The sequence below is a fragment of the Dipodomys merriami genome, unplaced genomic scaffold (assembly GCF_024711535.1).
Source record: "Dipodomys merriami isolate MVZ:Mamm:240054 unplaced genomic scaffold, mDipMer1.0.p SCAF_44, whole genome shotgun sequence".
Taxonomy (NCBI): domain Eukaryota; kingdom Metazoa; phylum Chordata; class Mammalia; order Rodentia; family Heteromyidae; genus Dipodomys; species Dipodomys merriami.
Genome location: NW_027206002.1, coordinates 2761674 through 2781811, shown reverse-complemented (window position 1 = coordinate 2781811; position 20138 = coordinate 2761674). Strand labels below are relative to the sequence as shown.

Genomic DNA, 20138 nt, shown 5'->3' with positions numbered 1-20138 from the left:
TTCTCTAAAGAGGCCTGGATGTGGGTGATTATAACCTGCTTGTAATCCCTTGTACAATCTTCTTGTAATCCTGATTGTACAACCCTTGTACCAGGCTGTTCCTTAATGGTGGCTGCCTCTGGGAAGACCCTTTCTGATCACCGGCTAAAGGAATGTCTAGTGGAGCCACTTCTCATTTTATCTCTTTGCTTCACTTTACACCTATTATTTTTGGGGGTGGTCCTGTGTCATTTTTTTTAAACTTGATTTCTTTTTTTAAAAAAATCGTTATTATAAAGGTGATGTTCTAAGAGGTTACAGTTATGTAAGTCAGGTAAAGAGTGCATTTCTTTTGGGTCCTGGGGGTTTTGAACCAGGGGATGATGGTTTTTAGGCAGGTGCTCCACCACTTGAGCCAGGCTCTTCAGCCCTTTGTGGCATACTTTTCAAGTGGGAGCTGGCAGTGTTGTTGTGTTGTTGGTTTGCCTGGGACCTGCTTCAGATGACAATCCTCCCCTCCTCCCCACAGAGCTGGGGTGACAGGCTTAGACCTACCACACCCAGATCCTTGGTTAAGAGGGAGGGTCTCCCTAAAAACTCAAGGTCTACATGGTAGAAGCAGCAGAGTGGACCAGGACAACATTCTGAGCCATCTAGCCCTCCCCCACAGCCTCGCCACCCAATGACTTGTCACAGAAGCCAGATCAGGTGGATTTCCCAAGGGAGGGCCTTCCAGGCCTGTGTCTACATATATGTACCTATGCCTGGTCTCTCCCAAGAACCCCTGAGCCTCCCACCCAGGAAACCCAGCCCCAGGTGACACTCTCCTGGGAAGTGTTGCTCAACACCAGCTTCTGGGCTTTAGCTGAACTACCATGGCCCTCACGTTAAAATCTCCTGGTTTTCTGCCAGGTCTTCCTCCTCCAGGTGAGCTCAACCTGGCACAGCCAAGGTGCTAACAAATGTTGTATGACTCAAGATCCTTCCACAGATCAGACTCTTGGACTGCTACCTAAGGCCCTAAGTGAGCAGCTGGGGACTCTATTACCTTCCAAAGTAGTCTGTCCATTTCTACGAAACCTGTCCACAGACAAGGCACCTACACATCTGTTTGTTCTGAATTACTGAGAGTTAGGCTTAGAAAAGGCTAACTCTTCTAAAACTCCTAAAACACTTAAAGAAAGGGTAAAATGGACACTGAAGAATGGGATTCTTGCTGCAGTAAGGAAGTTAGGAGCTGGAGAGCAGCAATTTTCTTAGAATGTGAATGGTTACTACTTTTCTCTTTTAGCCGAAATTGACAAATCGTCTTTCAAGGGTTTTGCTGCCTAGCAACCAAGTTGTACCGAGCTACTTGGGAAAATTAATTGCAGCTTCCTCAAACAGTGTAAAAGATGTTTAAAGGCCTCAAACTCTTATTTAATAATCAACCTGAGTGCTGGGGGTGCCCCATCACCCTGGACAAGGGGGGAGACCCTCTGATGCTCAGATGTGTCACCCAGGAATATACTACATGACCCTGACTGGCTGCTCCTTTTCTTGTCACCAAAGACAACAATGATCTGAAAGCTTAGCTCTTTATACCTGTTTCCCCAGGAAGAGCTGAAAGCAAGCAGTTTAGTAAAGCCTAAGTAACATCTCAGTGACTTCCAAAAGCAAATAATGACAACAGGTAACTTCTGCTGACACGGGCCAGGAGTTCCAGGACACTGTAGTATGATTTATGGCTGCCATTTGAACATTTCATTCTGGAACCTTGGTTCTTCACTTCCTTAAGAAATGAATTACTAGCTAGGCGCCGGTAGCACATGCCTGTCATCCTAGCTACTCAGGAGGCTGAGATCTGAGGATCATGGTTTGAAGCCCAGCATGAACAGGAAAGTCTGTGTGACTCCAATTAATCACAGAAAAAGCCAGAAGTGGAACTGTGGCTCAAGTGGTAAAGCACTAGGCCTTAAGCAAAGAACTCAGGCCCTTTGTACATCACCTTTATGATAACAATTAAAAGAAAAGAAAAGAAAAGAAAAGAGCTCAGGCTCAGATTTCTAGCTCCAGGACCAGCAAAAAAATACTAACAAAAGAAGGACTAAATCACTGCAGGGTACCAGTGTCTCACATGCCTGTAGTCCTACTCAGAAAGCTGAGATCTGAGGATTACAGTTCAAAGCCAACCACACACACACACACACACACACACACACACACACACAGCTAAAAGAAGAGCTATGGTTCAAGTGGTAGAGCATAAACCCTATGATAAAGAATATCTCACTCCAAAGCAAATGTACAGTTAAAATTAAGTACAAACACCAAAGGCCTCTTGGAAAAGTTCACCCTCTACCTAGCCATATTTCAAGCTACTACGAGGTTAAGTTGGTTTTGTTTATTTAAAAAGAAGAATAACTTAAAAATCCACTCAACATTTCTTTCTCTTATTTTCCTAAGGATAACATCACTTCCTGCTCTTAAAAGAGAATTTATTACGCACATTTCTTTTGCAAGACAAGTCCCAGAGGCCGGAGGCCCTCCCTTCCAGCTGGCGGAGCAGCAAAGCTCCCGACAATACTGAAAGTGGATCTCACACTCACACACATACACACACACACACACACTCCAGAGTGACTCTCAGAATGCAGGTGCCTGGCCCAGTAGAAGGCTTCTCCCCTCTTCCCCGTGGCCTGCTAGGAGGTCTGGAAACCTAACCTAAACCACAGGGCAGGCCCAGAACCTGTGTGTGGTTCTCCTGTGTTCTCCCAACTTGTGAGAGCATTTTGCATAGTACTACAACAGATATCACCCTTGTTTTAACATACATTAGGTTACTCCAAACTTCTGGGAAATATCTCTGCTCCTCCTCTGCTGCTTTGTAGTTATTTATTAGAGAGGATTACTGTGTTGCGTTTTTGCCGGGACCAGCTTCACACTGTGATCTTCCTATTTCCCTCAGCCTAGAATCACAGGAGTGTGCAACCATGCCTTATGGCAGGCTTAAGACCCTTCCCCACCTACTGTTTTTTGTGCTAGTACTAGGGTTTGAATTCAGGGCCTGGGCGCTGTACCTCAGCCTTTTTGGCTCTACCACTTGAGCCACAGCTCTACTTCTGGCTTTTTACTGGTGATTTGGACATAAGTGTGCCCTGGACTTTCCTGCCTCAGCTGGCTGTGAATGGCAATCCTCAGATCTCAGCCTCCTGAGCAGGTAGGATTACAGGTGTAAGCCACCAGTGCCCGGCCAGGAACCCATTCTTAAAGACTGGAACAAGTTGCTGTACCTTTACTGCCACTAGAGTCAGGCAGGGGAGAGGGGAAGGGCGTCCTCATACAGGAACTTCAGAGGCCAGTGGGTTTGGGGACATCCCTTGCTCAAAGCAGAAGTTGTTTTCTCAGGCCCTGTCCCTGAGGACATTCTGTCCCTGGTCATCTGGAAAGGGCTCCTGGGCAACATGCAAAGGCCCCATTTCTTCCTCTAGGTCCACACTGATTTATCACCAAGGGCTACAAAACAGTTGACCACTGGATCCCAATGCCCACGCCTTTCTTATTCTGGGACCTCCTTATTCTGTCTCAGGAATGGCTTGTTTACTTGATATCCCCAAAACCCTGGCTCCCTTCCTTCACTTTTGGCTGCCCCATCCCCAGGTTGCTTGGATCCCAGGGAAAGGATCTCCGGAGTAGGGTCCACAGAGGACTCTACAGATGATGATCCTGAGGTGAAGAAAGAGAAGTATCACTTGCCAAGAGTCAGAGTTCCTTGGTGGCTAAGCCAGGGCCCTCAGGCAAAGCAGGCTGCATCTCCCATAACCGACACTTCCCTACGCAAGCACCTGCATCCTGCTCACAGCCAAGAGGACAAGCTCCCCAGGGATAGGGCCTGTGCTTGCTTTCCTCTGGCACTGGCCAGCACTGGCCTCCTCGGGCTTGCTGATCTCATTCAGTGCCAACAGTAGCACTGGGGTCCACATGTGCTCGCTGGCTTCGCTTCTGGGGATGATGACTTCATGAAAATACTGATTTCTACACCTCCAGCCAGCCTGCCGGGGGAAATCCCCACTGCTTGCTCTGTGTTTCCTGCTTCTCAGTCTACCCCCAGGCCTGAGGAAGACACAGCCTCCAATACAAACCACAGGGCTGGCTTCCAGGTCTCTAAGGTCTCTTCCCCAACCGTCCTTCACACCTGGTAGAAGCATGTCGGTTTCTGAGCACCAGTGAGAAGAGCTGAAGACTGTGACCACCTACCTACACGCTAGGGCCAAGCCTGAAGTTCCAGAACCAGGCTGGAGAACCCCAGTCACTTCAAGGTAGCCACAGCTTGTACTATCCCTCACCCATCCACAACAAAGAAGCTTCTGGGGAGCAATAAGCCAGGAACTCCTAACTTAGGCAAATGGAGGGGATGTCTGCAGCTGAAGCTCTAACCCAGGTCCCCAGCCAGAAGGTTTCTATTTACTTAAGTACTGGTACCTCCGTCTGCCCCAGACCACTTAAAACCAGTGGGGATGGATGGAAGACTGTTTCTAGCAAGTGCAAGAGTCATCTCCAATCAGACAGCTTCTCCAAGGTGCGATCCACAAAGACCAAAGGCTAGGTTACCAGGCAAGACAGGCCCAGCCCACCCCATAGGCTCCAGCAGAATTGACACAATAATGCCAACAAAGCACAACAAGGGCTCTCTAGGCAGAGCTCCTCCAAGCAGAGGAAGGATGCACGCTGTGACCCGGGCTCCATTCCTTTCACTGCTCAGGGAGATCCTGGGGGAAGATTCTAGAGTTTTATGGGTGTCACCAAAATCCCAACCCAGATTCCTAGTATCCCAGAGCCATCCCTTCGAGGCACTCCAGGTTAAGGGCTAGATGGGAAGCTGGGCCAGAGGACCCCATCCCTGTCCAGGGTCCTGACTCCTGGTCAGTACTTTCTTCAGCCCAGGGACACTTCACTCTATGTTCAAGGAACCACCTGTTAGACACATTTGTCCGTACTGGGAATGGTGTCTGCCTTGTCTAAAGCCCCAGCCCCAGACATACTAATAGTGGTTGGGGAATGGGAGGCTGAATGACCACTGTCAGTGTGATGCTGAATACTTTCATCCTTAAATTCCCTACCCCACCCAGGCCGCAGTGGCTCATACCTGTCATCCTAGCTATTCAGGAGGCTGAGATTTGAGGATCATGGTTCAAAGCCAGCCTCAGCAGGAAAGTCTGTGATACCTTTATCTCCAAAGAATCACCAAAAAAGCCATAAGGTGCTGGGCAAATGGGTTCCAAGAATGCTCCTTCTGCCAGGATGCCCTATGCCCTCTCAGACCCCAGTGACCAGCAAGGTCCCCTTCCCTCTTCCAGCCCATTCACAGAAGAGCACACAGCAGACCAGAGAGCAGATTGAGTGCCAACAGTTTCGACAGCCAAGTCTTTGCTTTCCTCTCCACCCTCTTGTGAGCCAAATATTTTGGAAGCTTTCACTAACAGCTTCTTCTCTACCCCCACCATAACTCAGAATTTATGCCGGCCACAGCTCAACCTTCTCATTTAGAGGGTGAAGGAAACCTCACAGGTTGCTCTCCAGCTGGCTATGTGAAGAAGAGCTTGTCCTTGGCCAGGGTTCAAGGGAGGGAAGCTTCCTCAGCCCTCTAGGAGCCCAAAGCTGGGAGGAGGAGGGGGAAGGGAGAAGAGGAATGCTTCTAGGTAAGAACTCACAGCCACCTTCAGAGTCTCTGGGTGTTGGCCTGGGCCTATAAAGCCAGTCCCCAGTAGGGCCCTTACCCACAATTCCACTCTATTTTTAGGCACAGAGGCCTTGGGCTGGAAAACCCAAGAGGCAGGGGAATTTTCTGCCCTATGCAAATTGTTCTTTCTGTTCAGCGTTGGCTGACACCTGTTTCCTCCCAGTCAGGCCTGTGATCCTGGGTATAGACAGCCTCCCTGCCTGCCCTCCCCTCCCCCCCCCCCCAACTAATTGGGACCTGGATGGAGAGAACAGGACAGGGGAAGGGACCCGTTTTAACTGAGCTTAGCATCAAATGAAGGAGCCAGCCCTAGAGTTCCCTACCCGCCCCCCCCACCTCCACTCCCAACTGAACAGCCCTAGAGGGAGTAGGCAGGATTCTGTGGGGATCCTCAGTTTTCCAATGGGTACAATAGCTCCTGCCACTCAGGACTACATATATGTTTATCTTATTTTACTTATTTTAATTTTTGCTGCTCCTAGGGCTTAAGATCTGGGAGCTACCCTAAGCTTCTTTTGCTCAAGGCTAGAACTCTACTAATTGAGCCACAGCTCTACTTCCCCCCACTTTTTTTTTTTTTTTTTTGCCAGTCTTGGGACTTGAACTCAGGGCCTGGGCACTGTCTTTGAACTTTGTTTGCTCAAGGCTAGCACTCTACCACTTGAGCTACAGCATACTTCTAGCCTTTTCTGATTATATGATACTAAGGAATTGAACCCAGGGTTTCATGCATGCTAGGCAAGCGCTCAACCACTAAGCCACATTCCCAGTCCTTCCCACTTTGTTATATAGTTAATTGGAGGTAAAAGCCTCATGGACTTTCCTGCTTGGGCTGACTTTGACCAGCAATCCTCAGATCTCAGCCTCCTGAGTAGCTAGGATTGCTAGGCTTGAGCCACTGGTGCTGGCTAGAGAAGCTTTTTATTACAGTACCCGATTGTGTCATCTGGTCTACCATCCTTGAAAGGCCCCTCTCAAATCAACAGGACCAGCTTTCCAACAACTTACCAAGTGCAGGTAAACTGCCCTACAGCCACCACCATCTCCCCAACACACTGCGGTGTCAGCCCCCTCGCAGGAATGCTCTGTCTCCCTATGTCTGACTATCTTGGTATCAGGCCATACCTGGGACTAAGACAACCTAATTCTTCCTCCACTTAAACACAAATGTCTGTCAGAGAGAGCAGGTGGCTCACGCTTGTAATCCTAGCTACTTAGGAGGCTGTGATCTGAGCATCATGGTTGGAAGCTAGCCAGAGCAGGAAAAGACCATGAGACTCTTATCCCCAGTTAACTACTCAGAAGCTCAAGGACAGCACTTGGGCCCTGAGTTCAAGCCCCAGGACCAGCAAAAAAAAAAAAGCTCCAAAAAACAAACACATAAATGTCTGTACGCCTTCTCCCCCAATGGACTGAATGCTTCCTTTGTCCCTTCCCATGGTACACTTCCTCTGTGTTTTAATCTTTCTCTGCTCTTCACCACTACTCTTTACTTGGAATTCTAGGGTGATCTTTAAAACATGTGGAACCCTTGCAGTTAGACCTCCAGACCACAGGTGTCAGCTCCGGGCACCTCTTCTGGAGGCTCCTCACCACCCACCTCGGAAGGCTTCTTCTCGTTCTGCCGGGGCCAGCCCGACTTGGTACTGCTGGGCAACTTGGAGCATCTCGAGGCTGATGCAGACACGGATGCAGATGCTGATGCAGATGTAGCATGACCTGCAGACAGAAATGAGCTTGTGAGGCAAATTAGAAGGCCAGGAACACCACTCACCAAGTGTAGTTTGCCTCTAAGCTGTGGAATGCATGATCAGGAGGTGGATGCCTCTCTAAGCAATGTCCAATGATGAATGGGAGACACAATGCTTCTCTCTTCCACTCACCAACTCCTGGGGTGGTTTTCAGGGGTCTGTGTTAGCTTACTATGTGGTCCAGACAAATCCTGGCCCTTTTGGGAGCGCTGCTTGCTCCTCAGTTAAGAGTAGAACAAGTTTCAGGCATGCTCCACGTAAAGAACATCACCAGAGTCTGGGAGGATTCCAGGAGGGTGCAAAGGCAGGGAGCCAAAAGCAATGGGAAGTGTTGCTCTGAAGTAGATGCAAAAACTACCAGGCTCGGGGCTGGGAAGGTGGCTCAGTGGTAGAGCGCTTGCCTTGCATGCATGAGGCCCTGGGTTCGATTTCTTAGCACCACATAAACAGAAAAAGCCGGAAGTGGCGCTGTGGCTCAAGTAGTAGAGCGCTAGTCTTGAGCTGAAGAGCTGAGGGACAGCGCCCAGGCCCAGAGTTTAGGCCCCACCACCAGACCCAAAAAAAGAAACTCCTAGGCTCTATATCTGACCCAGTATCTTATGAATATACCACCATAGGGTTAATAGGATTCTGCAATACAGTCTTCTATGTAGCCTGGGCTAGACAAGATCCTCCTGCGTCCACTTCCTAAGGGCTGAGATCAAGCCTCAGTTTGCCTTTCTTTCTTTGTTTCTTTGTTTCTTCCCTTTCTTGTCAGTTATGGACTTGAACTCTGGGCCTGGGCACTATCCCTGAGCTCTTTTGCTGGAAGCTAGTACTCTACCACTTTGAGTCACTGTGCCACTTCTGCTTTCCTGGTGGTTAACTGGAGACAAAAGTCTCATAGAGCCGGGCGCTGGTGGCTCACGCCTGTAATCCTAGCTACTCAGGAGGCTGAGATCTGAGGATCGCTGTTCAAAGCCAGCCGGGGCAGGAGAGACCGTGAGACTCCTATCTCCAATAAACCACCAAAAAACCGGAAGTGGCGCTGTAGCTCAAGTGGTAGAGCGCTCGCCTTGAGCTGAAGAGCTGAGGGACAGTGCCCAGGACCGGAGTTCAAGCCCCACGATCGACAAAAAAAAAAAAAAAAAAAAAGATTTCTCTGTACAGTATGTTCTCAAATAAAATAAAATAAAATATAAAAAAAAAAGTCTCATAGACTGTCCTGCCTGAGCTAGCTTTGAACCGTACTCCTCAGATCTCAGCCTCCTAAGTAGCTAGAATTACAGAACTGAGCCATGAGCACCTGGCTAGTTTTTCTATAAAATTATGGTGCTATGGTTTAGATAAATGCCCCCTACAAGGTCCATGTGTTAAAGATTTGGCCCCTTGAATGGCACTAGAAGGTGTCCCATGAGTTTTTAGGACAGAGAGCCTTATGGGAGATCTTGAGGTTATTGGGGCCAATCTAATCATGGACTGAAATCTCCCAACCTGTAAGTTAAGGAAACCTTAATGATAATTATCTCATATATTTGGTCGTAGTTACATGAATTGACTAAAGGGACAAGATGAACAGTCTTGAAAGGGCAGATTAAATGGACTATGTTCATAAAATCTTAACATGGTCTCTGGCATATAACAATTACTCAACACTAATAGTTAGTCTTGAGGCCCCTGCTAGACTACAGGACTGCAGTCTTAGTCCCCCAAGGAGCAGAAAGAAGGCCTAGGGAGACCCAATGTGACAGTGGTAGAGACTGGTAGGGCAAGGCCAGAGTTCAGATGCTCAGATGCCTCCTTCCCTGCCCTGCAGTTGCCTGGCCCTTTCCTGAACTGAAGTTAGAAGTGGAGGACATAGCTATTCAGTCTAGGAAGCCAGGCCGTGAGCATGTAGCCAAAGAAGGATGATATGTTATAGGAAGGATGGGCTGGCCAGGTTGGACATCAGAGGAAAACCACGGCATAGGTGAATGAGGGTAGGGGAAGGGATGAACCTTCTGTCTCTTGAAGGATTGTGCAACTTTTGAGAACCAGGGTAAGGAAGAGCCCTCACTAATTGGGCTGGGAAGGTGGCTCAGTGGTAGAGCGCTTGCCTTGCATGCCTGAGGCCCTGGGTTCGATTCCTCAGCACCATATAAGCAAAAAGAAAAAAGCCGCAAGTGGCGCTGTGGCTCAAGTGGTAGAGCGCTAGCCTTGAGCTGAAGAGCTGAGGGACAGCGCCCAGGCCTAGAGTTCAGGCCCCATGACCGGACCTCCCCCCAAAAAAACAAATGCCACAAATTCACCATCTGCATGAACATGTCTGGAGGTACAGGGTTCCAGACCTGGCCTCCCCACTAGTATAGCTTCTTCTTTAGCCTTGGCCTTCTGCAAGGCAGTCACTGTGAGGTGAGATTGTCTTTGGCAGACTATTCCTACTACCCATGGCTGACAGAGCTCCTCAGACACAGGCAGGCCTGGCTTCCTGCGCCATTGAAGAACAGCTACTTTATGACTTCATCTCGCACAAACCTCCCTTCCTTCTGAATTTCAGAGGAGGCTCCCTAAACCCATTTTCTCCTAGATAACAACCCCCTACCACCAAGCATTCACCTGGCACACCTATCCCAGACATAGTGTAATTCTTTTTTTTTTTGGGGGGTCCAGTCGTGGGGCCTGAACTCTGGGCCTGGGCGCTGTCCCTCAGCTCTTCAGCTCAAGGCTAGCGCTCTACCACTTGAGCCACAGCGCCACTTCCGGCTTTTTTCTTTTTACTTATGTGGTGCTGAGAAATCGAACCCAGGGCCTCAGGCATGCAAGGCAAGCGCTCTACCACTAAGCCACCTTCCCAGCCCCGACATAGTGTAATTCTAAGATTCTATTGATTAGATCCCATGAAGGTTGAAGTTCTTCCTTCATCTCTTCAGTCAGCACTGACAAAGCACCTAGTGTGTGCCGGAGTGTAGCTAGGGACACAGCACTGAGCAAGACGTAACTCATCAGGGGAGTTTACCACTGGCTAGGAAATGATACCTATCAGGTAATTCTAATAGTGACAAGCTTTGCATTGATACTATAGGAATTTTCCAGAAGGGCCCTGACTCAAAAGAAAAGCCAGAGGGACTTTTTCTTCTTGCATTTCTTATGAGCAGCAAATAAAAGGTCCTTAAAGGGGCCAAGCAAGACCTAGAGAGTACAGTGAGTATGAGAAAGGGGACAGCCAAGGCCTTGGAGGCCATTGTAAGGGCAAATGCTAGCACTCAGGAACAAAGGGGCTCGCCTTGACTTATGTTTTTGTCAGCATAGCCCTGGGTTGAGTTAAGACCATGGGGCAGCCTCCTTCCACCCTGGCTCTGGACCTGGTAACTATTCCAATGCTTTTCCAAGTGAAAGGGACTTACTGTCAGTGGTGTCCGAGTTGTCGCTGCTGATGGAGTATTTTCGCCTCTTCTCTTCCATCTGTAACGAAAGGCAATACAGGCTCACTATATTCGTGGAAGGCTTGGGAAATCCTCAAGCTCTCAGAAAAAGACTTCCATTCTCTACCTCTCCACACTCCACGAAAGACAAGACTCATCCTACCTGTCTCACCTGCTTCCTACCCCACCACCCACAGAGGCCCTATGGTGGGAAGAGGTTCCAAGGTAGTTCATCGAGGTTAAGGTACAATCCTAGGCAGCTGGCTATGGAAGTAGGGCTATTTTCCTATCTGCCACTGTCTTTGCCCAGATCAAGTACAAACCCAGGGTATCTCAATTGGACTATCTAACTTCCAAGTCCCTGAGTAGTTCTTTTGCACGGCCCTTTATCCACTCTGTCTTGGTGAGCTGTGAGCTATAAGCTCCTTTTATAGGTGAAGCTGTGACTTGTCCTACAAGGAACTGGCTCAGCAGAGATTTGAACCCATGGTCTGAGGTCTGATCTGTGAACCTACACAGAGCTGCCTTTTGTACAGTCCATCAGCTGCATGCAGTCCATTAGAAAACTTTGCCCATACTTTTATTTCCTCTAATCCTAGGAGCAGAGTCTGCTCTTGTTTGCTTGGAGGGGAGCAGGCAGAGTGGCTTGATAATCTGCTCAGGGTCACACGGCTGGTCTGTGGTCAAGTTCAAGTGAGATGGATTGCATTGCAGCTTCCACACATTCCTGCAGGGCCCAGAATGGCCTCGTTGCTCATAACCAAACACAGAGAGCCAGTCCCTGTCTTTTGGAGAAAGCCTTCAGTCTAACCCATCTGCCAGCTATTACCGGCTGCTACTATCCCTTAGTCTTTTCCTGTTAAGCCCTAGAGTGCCCCTATCTTGTGTGGATGTGTGTGTGTGTGTGTGTGCGCGTGCGCACGTGCACGTTTGCCATCCTGGGGCTTGAACTTGGGACCTGAGTGCTGTCCCTGAGCTTTTGTGATTGAGGCTAGTACTCCACCCCTTGAGTCACAACTCCATTTCTGGCTTTTTGTTGGTTCATTGGAGATAAGGATCTCAGAGACTTTTCTACCTGGGCTGGTTTTGACTTGCGACCCTCAGATCTCAGCTTCCTGCATGGCTAGTGTTGCAGGTGTGACACCAGTGACCAGTACCCCTATCTTGCTCCAGCCCAGCAGAAACCAGGAAGCATTTGTTCATGGAACTGGGGCAAGGAAACCCACATCTCTGGAGCAGATCTGGATAATGCCCCTGCCTGGAACCTGCCTTAACTATGAGCTTCTCAGTACTCCAACAGCAGGAAGGCTCATCAGGGCTGATGGCTTGCTGTACAATTTCAGAGGTATGCAGTGCTCTGCAGAGGGTGACAGACTGAAGGGCAGCTGTCAGAGTAAGCAACTCAGCTGCCACTGCAGAAACAGAGATAGCACAGGCTCCCGGGCACTCACTGCCAGCTGGGCACTGGTGGCTACACTAGCTACTCAAGAGGCTGAGATCTGAGGACGGAGGTGTGAGGCCAGCATGGATAGGAAAATTGGAGAGACTCCTCAGCTAACAAGCAAAAAGCCTGAAGTAGAGCTGAAGTGGTAGAACAACAACAACAAAAAAAAAACCACTAAAAGACAGTGCCTAAGTTTTGAGTTCAAACCACAGTATAGGCACAAAAGAATACCAAACAAAATATATGCACAAGCACACACACATACAAACACACACACACACACACACACACACACACACACACACACACACACACACACACCACACACACACACCTTTTACCAAGGGAGATTTTGTGGTAGTTTAGTTGGAATAATAGGTAGGCTATGAGGGAACACACCATTGTATGAACAAAGCTTTCTTCTTTTGAAGTAAAGTCCATTCTGAAGGCTTCCTTCCCTACCTCCATGACAAAACATCACCCCTGGCCCTCCCCCAAGCTGGCCAATGAAGCCTGAAAGAGGCCTAGGTCCTCTGTGAGGCTACCCTTTGCTCCACAAGTTACCTCTTGAACCCAAAGAAGACAGGAGGACTCACTGACCCAAGTCCAACTCCAAGGCTGCCATGCAAATAGTCAGGATGGGGAGGGAGGCTGAGATTTCACCTTGGCCTCTGATTTTTCCCTATCAGTCCTCCAATTTCCATCAAGGCAAAGATCTCTTCTGGGAGATGACCTCATATCACAAGGCACTTACTTTGCAAAGACAGAAAGTGGTCCTTAAAATCATTTCTATAATGATTCAAGAAAGGAAGGGTCTTGTTTTTGTTTGTTTGTTTTTGCTGGTCCTGGGGCTTGATCTCAGGGCCTGGATTCTGTCGATTAGCTTTTCTGCTCAAGGCTAGCGCTCCACCACTTGAGCCACACTTGAGCCACTTCTGGCTTTATTTGTTGGTTTATTGGAGATAAGAGTTGCATGCACTTTTTCCTGTGTGGGCTGGTGTTGAGCTCAGCTTCCTAAGTAGTTAGGATTACAGGCATGAGCCACAGGTGCCTGGCTAGGAAGAATCTTCTTTTGTTGCCAATTGTATCAGTAATTTGCAGGCCCCTTAAGCCGCCCCTCCCGCCCCCAGCATGGAGAAACTCATCTTGGGGGCTGGGCTATGAGGGCTCACCTTTCAGAACATATGGCTTTGTCTAACTCTACTGGCCCACACCTGCCCTCATACCTCATACCTCATACCCCAGCCCATCTCCTTTCTGCTTGGACCCCATGTTCATTGCCTGGCTTGCACTATTACTCTCCTGTAATCCAGGGCTCCACAGATAGGCCCAAGGGATGTTTAGAAAACATAAATCAGATCCCATTGTGGCCCCACAGAAACTCTTTCAAAGGCTTCCTGCTGATCAAAGGACACATCTTGAAGTCTTGACCACAAGAGCCAACAGAGCCCAGCTTTTGCCCACTTTGACTAGTGTGCATTGACCACTAGTGCCTTCCTCACTGCTTTCCAGCTACAATGGCTCCTTTCACTTCCTCCCACAAGCCAAAGACATCCCATGTTTGGAGACCTGGGCACCAGTTAGTTGGCCTGCAGTGTTCTTTTATGTGGTCTATTGAGTTTCTGACTGTGCAACCTTCAAATCTGGGCTTCAACATCATGTATGTTCGTTTTTACCCATCACTCTATCTAAAGAAATTCATCAAGCCCGGAGCTGGTGGCTTACACCTGCAATCCTAGCTACTCAGGAGGCTGAGCCCTCCTGAGAAGATCCAAGTTCACAGCCAGCCTCGGTAGAAAGGTCTAGGAGAGTCTTATCTCCTCCTAAACAGTAAAAAAGCCATCTGTAGAGCTCAAGCGGTAGAGTGCTAGTTTTGAGTGAAAGAGCTAAGAAACAATGGCCAGGCCCTGAGTTCAAAGCCCAGCATTGGCACAAACAGAAAAAAGAAAGAAAGAAAACAGAAATTCACCACCTTGCAGAATTGCAGTGAGCTACTTGTTGACTGCTCCTCCCCTTGGGAGTGGGGAAGAAGCAAATCTAGCTAAATGTCCCAGCAACCCCTAACCTTGCACTCAGTACACAATAGGAAGTGCTGGTGTGTTCTTGTCTATAGCCCAGCTGGCTTGCCTGTGGCTGGCAGGAACAAACACCCCAGGCCAGGATTCCGTGCTGTTTTCACAGCCTGCCTTCCCCATCTTGACCTCACACATTCTCCAGGAGGCTTTATTTGGCTGGGCTCCTGGCTAATGATCAATGTCAACTCAGTAATAGGGCAGCCAATTTGGTGGCAGATGTTTTCTTGGCAACACTAGCCACTGGGTCTTTGTGGGGGCCTCAGGTCTGGCCTTGAACACCACTGGCCAATGCCAGCCCCCTTTAAAGACCTCTCTGTAAATAAACTCAAATAAACACCCTGGGCCTCCATTAACGCCCCTCCATCTGACCCTGGGAACAAGTGGGCCTTTTAGACCTAGCTACTGCAGCCTCTGGAGGGGCAGTTAAAACACCCCCCAGCCTGGCCTCAGGCCTCTCCTCTTCAGAGGCCACCAGGCCTGCCCGACCCTGCCACCACACACAGCAGGATTTCGGCCGCCTCCTTAAAACTGAGAGGGGAAAGTGGCTTTCAAGCAGGCAATTTACCATTCCAGACACAATCTTTCAAAGAGAAACAAAAACTCTCCCTGTCTGAAGCAGACTGCTAAGGCGTGTGTGTAATAAGATGCTAATACAATTTAATGATATTTCGGCTGGAAAACCTGTCCTCAGAGCCTCCTTGTGTCGGGAAGGCCAGACATTCAGAAAACAAGAGCGGCACACTCTTAAAACTGCTTGAAACAGGGGGTCAGAGCCCCACTCTTTCCCATCTCTCATTAACTTTAATGCCTTCTTAGGGACAGTAATGGCAGTTACAAAAAGGATTTTATGCACACAGGGCCCAGGGCTGCCGTCTGCCATCTTTGAGTCTGCTTCTCCAAGCCTAGGGGAACCCAGCTGCACCTCCCTCCTCTACCATCACTACCCACCTGCAATTCTAAGCACCCCAGAGGGACCCAGGTCCCCTAAACACACTGCTCACACCCATTCTCCATCTACTCATCGACTTGGTCTTTTAGTGTTTACTCACCCTGCTCTTCATCTCAGAGAGGGAAAAGTTTGGTCCGCTCGCTTCCATATCTGGCTGCCCATTGGCATCTGCTGGCTCCTGCTGATCTCTTCTTCAGAGAAGGAAGCTGGCACCTGGCCAAGCCTAACGGTGAGAGATCAAAGGTCAAAGGTGCTTTAGGTGCCCTTCTAGGTCACTAATAAGAACAGTAAGAATGGCTAGTACTAATCAAGCGCTTACCACAGGTATAACTTTGGGCTTAGGCGATCCTCCTCCACTTCCCGCCCCTTGCCTCTTGTTCTGGGGGTTGAACTCAGGACCTTACACATGATAGTGAAGTGTTCGACCACTTACCTATATCCCCAGCCCTGGCATTGGTCTTTTTAATACACTGTATCACTTATTACACCAATGGTGGGCAAAGGGACTGTGGATTCACACCTACACTGTCCCACCTTCCAGGGGTATATTCCATTCTCAAAGGACTAAGTATATACGTAGGCTGACAATTTTCAGTATGGCTGAGAGTATTCCCAACCACAGGATTGTCTAAGAGGAAACTAAGAGTACCCTGTACTCCAGATCCAGCCTTCTTCCCTTCCTAAGTTTTGACCAAGGATGGAACCTGTGAATGTTAAGCAATTCAGGCACATGGTATTAGCTGGGTATTGGGAACACAGCCAAGCCCAGGGCTTCTCCTCTCAACTCTCCTGGCTTCCTCTGGCGGAATCTAAACTGTTCAGTCCCCAAACAGCCTGTTGCACGTGTTATAAAGCACTGAGTGGAAGTTTCTGACCTGAGTCATGAGCAGGAGATAATCACCTCCCTGTTCACAGAAACACCAATTTTAACCAGAACATCCTGCCCACAGTCTCAAAAAGATGAGGGAGTCCATGTTCAAGACACTGGCTTAAGACTCTAAGACACAGCTGGGCACCAGTGTGGTTCATGCCTGTGATCCTAGCTACTCAGGAGGTTGAGATCTGAGGATTGCAATTCAAAGCCAGCCTGGGCAGGAAAGTCTATGAGACTCTTATTTCCAATTAACTACCAAAAAGACATAAGTAAGAGTGGTGGCTCAAGTGGTAGAGTGCCATTCTTGAACAAAAACAACAAACAGCTAAGGGATAAAGCCTAGGCCCTGAGTTCAAGCCCCTTTCCCAAAAAAAGACTGAGGTGCATCTGGGGCTTGGGGTGCAGCAGCCCCCTTTCTCCGTCAATGAGAGGTGGAAGAGATTTCTGAAAGCATCTTGGATCTGAGTCACTGGCCATTTTGCCAGGCAATTTAGGAAAAGGAAAAGCATGTTGGATGGGAAAACGTTCTGGAAACATTTGCTATATCCAGAGTCCAAACAACTCTGTCCTTCAACACTTCATCTCCAAAAGTACTGGGAAGACCCTAAGCCAAACAGTTTCAAAACCTACATTCACTGTAAGTTCCCGCTGCCTGGGGCAAGGACTTCCCTCTGAGAAGCATTTGCTGTGGAACCAAATGCTTTTCCACTCAAAACAACAGCCAGCAGCATTCAGGATACTCAGAGGGCTCCAGATCAAACAAACATCTTTCTCTCTCTCTCTTCTCTCTCTCTCTCCCCTACCATGCAAACTTTCTCAATAAATTATTCGCCCACTTCGGATCAAAGCCTGTTTTTGCAGCCTGTGACCTAAAAAGCAAATAGCATCACTTAAACATGAAAGTCTTCCTCCCTGCCTGGGTCAGCTTTATTACTCATTCCTTCCCCCCTTACAGTTATTCTGTTGTTATTTTTCCTCCTCTGCTTGGTAGATCGCCCTGCGAGTCCCAACCCGCCTGAAGAGGACGGGACAGGAGGGCTGGTGCGTTCACTTGGGCCCTAAGGTGAGAAAGGAAATTAGGGAAGGGGAGAAGGCAATACCCCAGAAGCCCAGGAAACAGGGCCAGGCCCGGTTGGCAACTTTCTGCCGGGCTCTTTTGCCAAATGTCCTACTGGGAATTTTACCAGTGGAGAGAGAGAGAGTCGGGGCTACCCTGGGAGGAGGGGCTAGGAGGTCTTAACCTCCTTCCAGGCCCAGAACTCAAGTTTGCAAACAACTTTTGTTGGGTGGTATCCTAACACCTAGTCTGGACTTCAGAGCTTAGGGCTCTTCCTTCCAACCCAGGCCCCTTCCCTAACCCCTTTGGAGCTGCAATGAATGCACACAGGACCCCCCAGCAAACTCTGCCTCTGGATACAACTTTGTCCCTCCACATGCAGTGGAGGAGTGAAATCTGCAGATCAGGGTTGTTGGGTACGACATGCCCTTGGCAATAAAAAAAAAAAAAAGCTTGGAGCTTCTATTCCAGTCCCCTCTACACCAGGCCCAGCGCCCAAGCTGGTTAAAAATAATAATAATAATAATAATAAAATTGCCCGGGTCGGCTGCAGTGACTAAAGGGATTAGAAGGGGGGTTGCGCGCGCCTCCAGCCTGCCCCTAGAGGCAATCGGCGGGATGGCAGGCTGGAGGCGCGCCGGCGTGATTCCGACCGCGGGAGCTGGAAGGAGGAGCCGGAGGTAGCTGCGGGGGGCTCCGGCCCAGGCGCAAGAAGGGCACGAGGCGGTTCGGGCCAGGGGAGGCGCGCCAGGAGGTGGGTGGGCTTGGAGCCCGGGGAGGAGGAAAGATCGAGGAGCCCTCGGGGTAGCCCCGCCGAGGCCCTGGGGGAGGGGGGCGCCAGGGAGCGGTGTGTGCAGGGTTGGGGAAGGTGCTGGGCCTCTGGAAGGCAAGAGTGTGAAGCCTTTCCAGCCCGATCTTTGCAGACATCCTCACCCCCCACGGCAGCACAGCCACGAGTGGACAATGTGACTCCGGTTCATTCCCGGGGCCGGGGCAGGGGGCGTCTCCGAACCCCGGGATGGGCGGGAAGATACCGCGGGGAGCCACAAGTCTGCACCCCGGAGGGGAGGAGGCGGGCGGGAGCCGCTCCGCAGGCGCAGGCGAGTGGGTGGGAAGGAGGGAAGAGGGGAGGAAGGAGGTGAGGCCGGGAAGATGCCGCTGCGGGGGGCGGGGCGGGGCTGGGCCCGGGGATCCGGCGGCGGCGGAGGGGGGGTGCGGGTGGAGGGGGGAGAAACTGCAGCACTGCTTGCTTGGGGGGCGGGGGTTGCAATGTCACTCATTGGGGGGGAGGGGGTCAGGTGCGTGTGTCCCCCGAATTCGGATCCCGCCACTGAACCCCGCTCCCCTCGACCACCCGAAGGGAGGAAGGGTGGGCAGAGGAGGGGTGGGAGGTGGCACCGCCGTCTCTCCCTCCGGCGGGACGCGAACCGGCGGAGTTGGGAGAAGGTAAACAAGGGCCACGCCCCCTGCCGTCGCCCCGCGAGCGCGCACCCGCCGCTCCGGCCCCGTTGCCGGTACATTTCCACTCTCTTCCCCCGCCGGACTCCCGCGCAGCCCGGGAGGAGGGAGGGAGGGAAGGTGGTGGTGGTGGTGGCGGCGGCGACTGTCCCCGACCCCCATTCCACACCCCAGGTGCTGGGACTAAGCACCCTCCACACTCACCTGGAAAGGTTGTCCCCCGCCCTTCCAAGAGGAAAAAAAGAAAAAGAAAAAACACGCCAAAAAGCAACTGTCTTAATTTGTGCAAAGCCTCTGAGCCCGAAAGCCGAGCATGCTGCCCCCGCGTGCAGCGCCCGCGTGCACCCAGCGGGGAGCCAGGGGGCGCAGGGCGGAGGCGGTGACCCCCGCCCTCCCCCTCCCGGAAGGTGTCTAGGACCGGACTGGTTTTTGCACGTGAGCCCAACGCGGGGTCATGTGCACCGGCTCAACCCGGTTCGGGCGCCCGGACGTGCTGCGTATCAACAAAATGAAACTCGGGGCCACACCGGAGAGCACGATCGCTTCCCGGGTGATCGGGAGCTCCCCCCCCTTCCCCTTGACCACCACCCCTCACCCCGCGGGCGACCCTCCCCCTCTCCCACCCCACCTCGCCATCTCAACCTCCCCCGTTCCATCCCTCACCCCCCCCCCCACCACTCTCCCTACACACTCCGTACCCATCTCCCCGCCGCAGCCCCCCTTCCAAACCCGGGCCGGAGCCCACGGGGCAAGTTGCAGCCCTGGCGCGCCCCCGCCCGCCCGCCCGCCCGCCCGCCCGCGCCCCCTGGCCGGCCCTGGGTGGGGGGGGGAGGGACGCCTTGCCGCAGTCATTAATAAAAGAAGGTCGCCAGGCTCACCCTTCCAAAAGTTGTGGTTGCATGCGCCCCTGCTCAGCCTCCCCGCACTGTACTCTTTAAAAACATGACTGACCAACATGCGCAATCTCTCAGCCCTGTGCTTGTGCATCGTCCCCCCACCCCCCGCGCTGGCTTCCTAGAACAGGCAGCCAGCGAGAGAGAGAGAGCGAGCGAGCGAGAGAGAGAGGAGCGCAGGCTGATCTGTTGCAAACACACACACACACTCACACACACGCACTACATACCGCCGCGGAGATGCGCAGGGCCCATCGGCCGCGGGGCCGCCTCTCACCTGGCTCCGCCGTGGCCCTTCCCGAGGGGCGCTGCCCTCCGCTACGCGCCGCGGCGGGGGCCGGCGCGGGAAGGATGCTCCCGAAACCAGGAGCTCCTGGGGCCGGCGCGGGAGGGCGGGGGGCGCGCATCCATCCGGGGTCGTGGCGAGGGAGGCGGTGGGGCCCCGCGGCGTCCCCGGCCCCGCGCGCGCCCTTTACTGGGGGTGGTGGTGGTGGTGGTAGGGGTTGAGTGGGGGGGGAGGAGGAGGAGGAGGAGGGAGAGAGTGAGGGACGTTTTCAGC

General features: G+C 51.3%; 1 protein-coding gene across 4 annotated transcripts in view; it reads right to left on the bottom strand.

The window, feature by feature from the left end:
- Nucleotides 1-19936, bottom strand: part of Jade2 (jade family PHD finger 2) — a 49073-nt gene extending 29137 nt beyond the window's left edge. Inside the window, exons 1-4 of one of the 4 annotated variants that reach the window (XM_069993780.1) lie at nucleotides 19857-19936; nucleotides 15398-15520; nucleotides 10812-10869; nucleotides 7299-7417 (exon numbers count right to left, since the gene is read on the bottom strand). In XM_069993780.1, coding sequence (XP_069849881.1) covers nucleotides 7299-7417; nucleotides 10812-10869; nucleotides 15398-15445 — 225 coding nt within the window. In that variant the 5' untranslated portion in view covers nucleotides 15446-15520; nucleotides 19857-19936. Of the gene's footprint in view, nucleotides 1-7298; nucleotides 7418-10811; nucleotides 10870-15397; nucleotides 15521-18890; nucleotides 18977-19564; nucleotides 19673-19809 lie in introns of those variants that run through there. The other 3 variants (XM_069993778.1, XM_069993777.1, XM_069993779.1) reach the window with 3 other exon arrangements.
- Nucleotides 19937-20138: the final 202 nt, after the last annotated feature.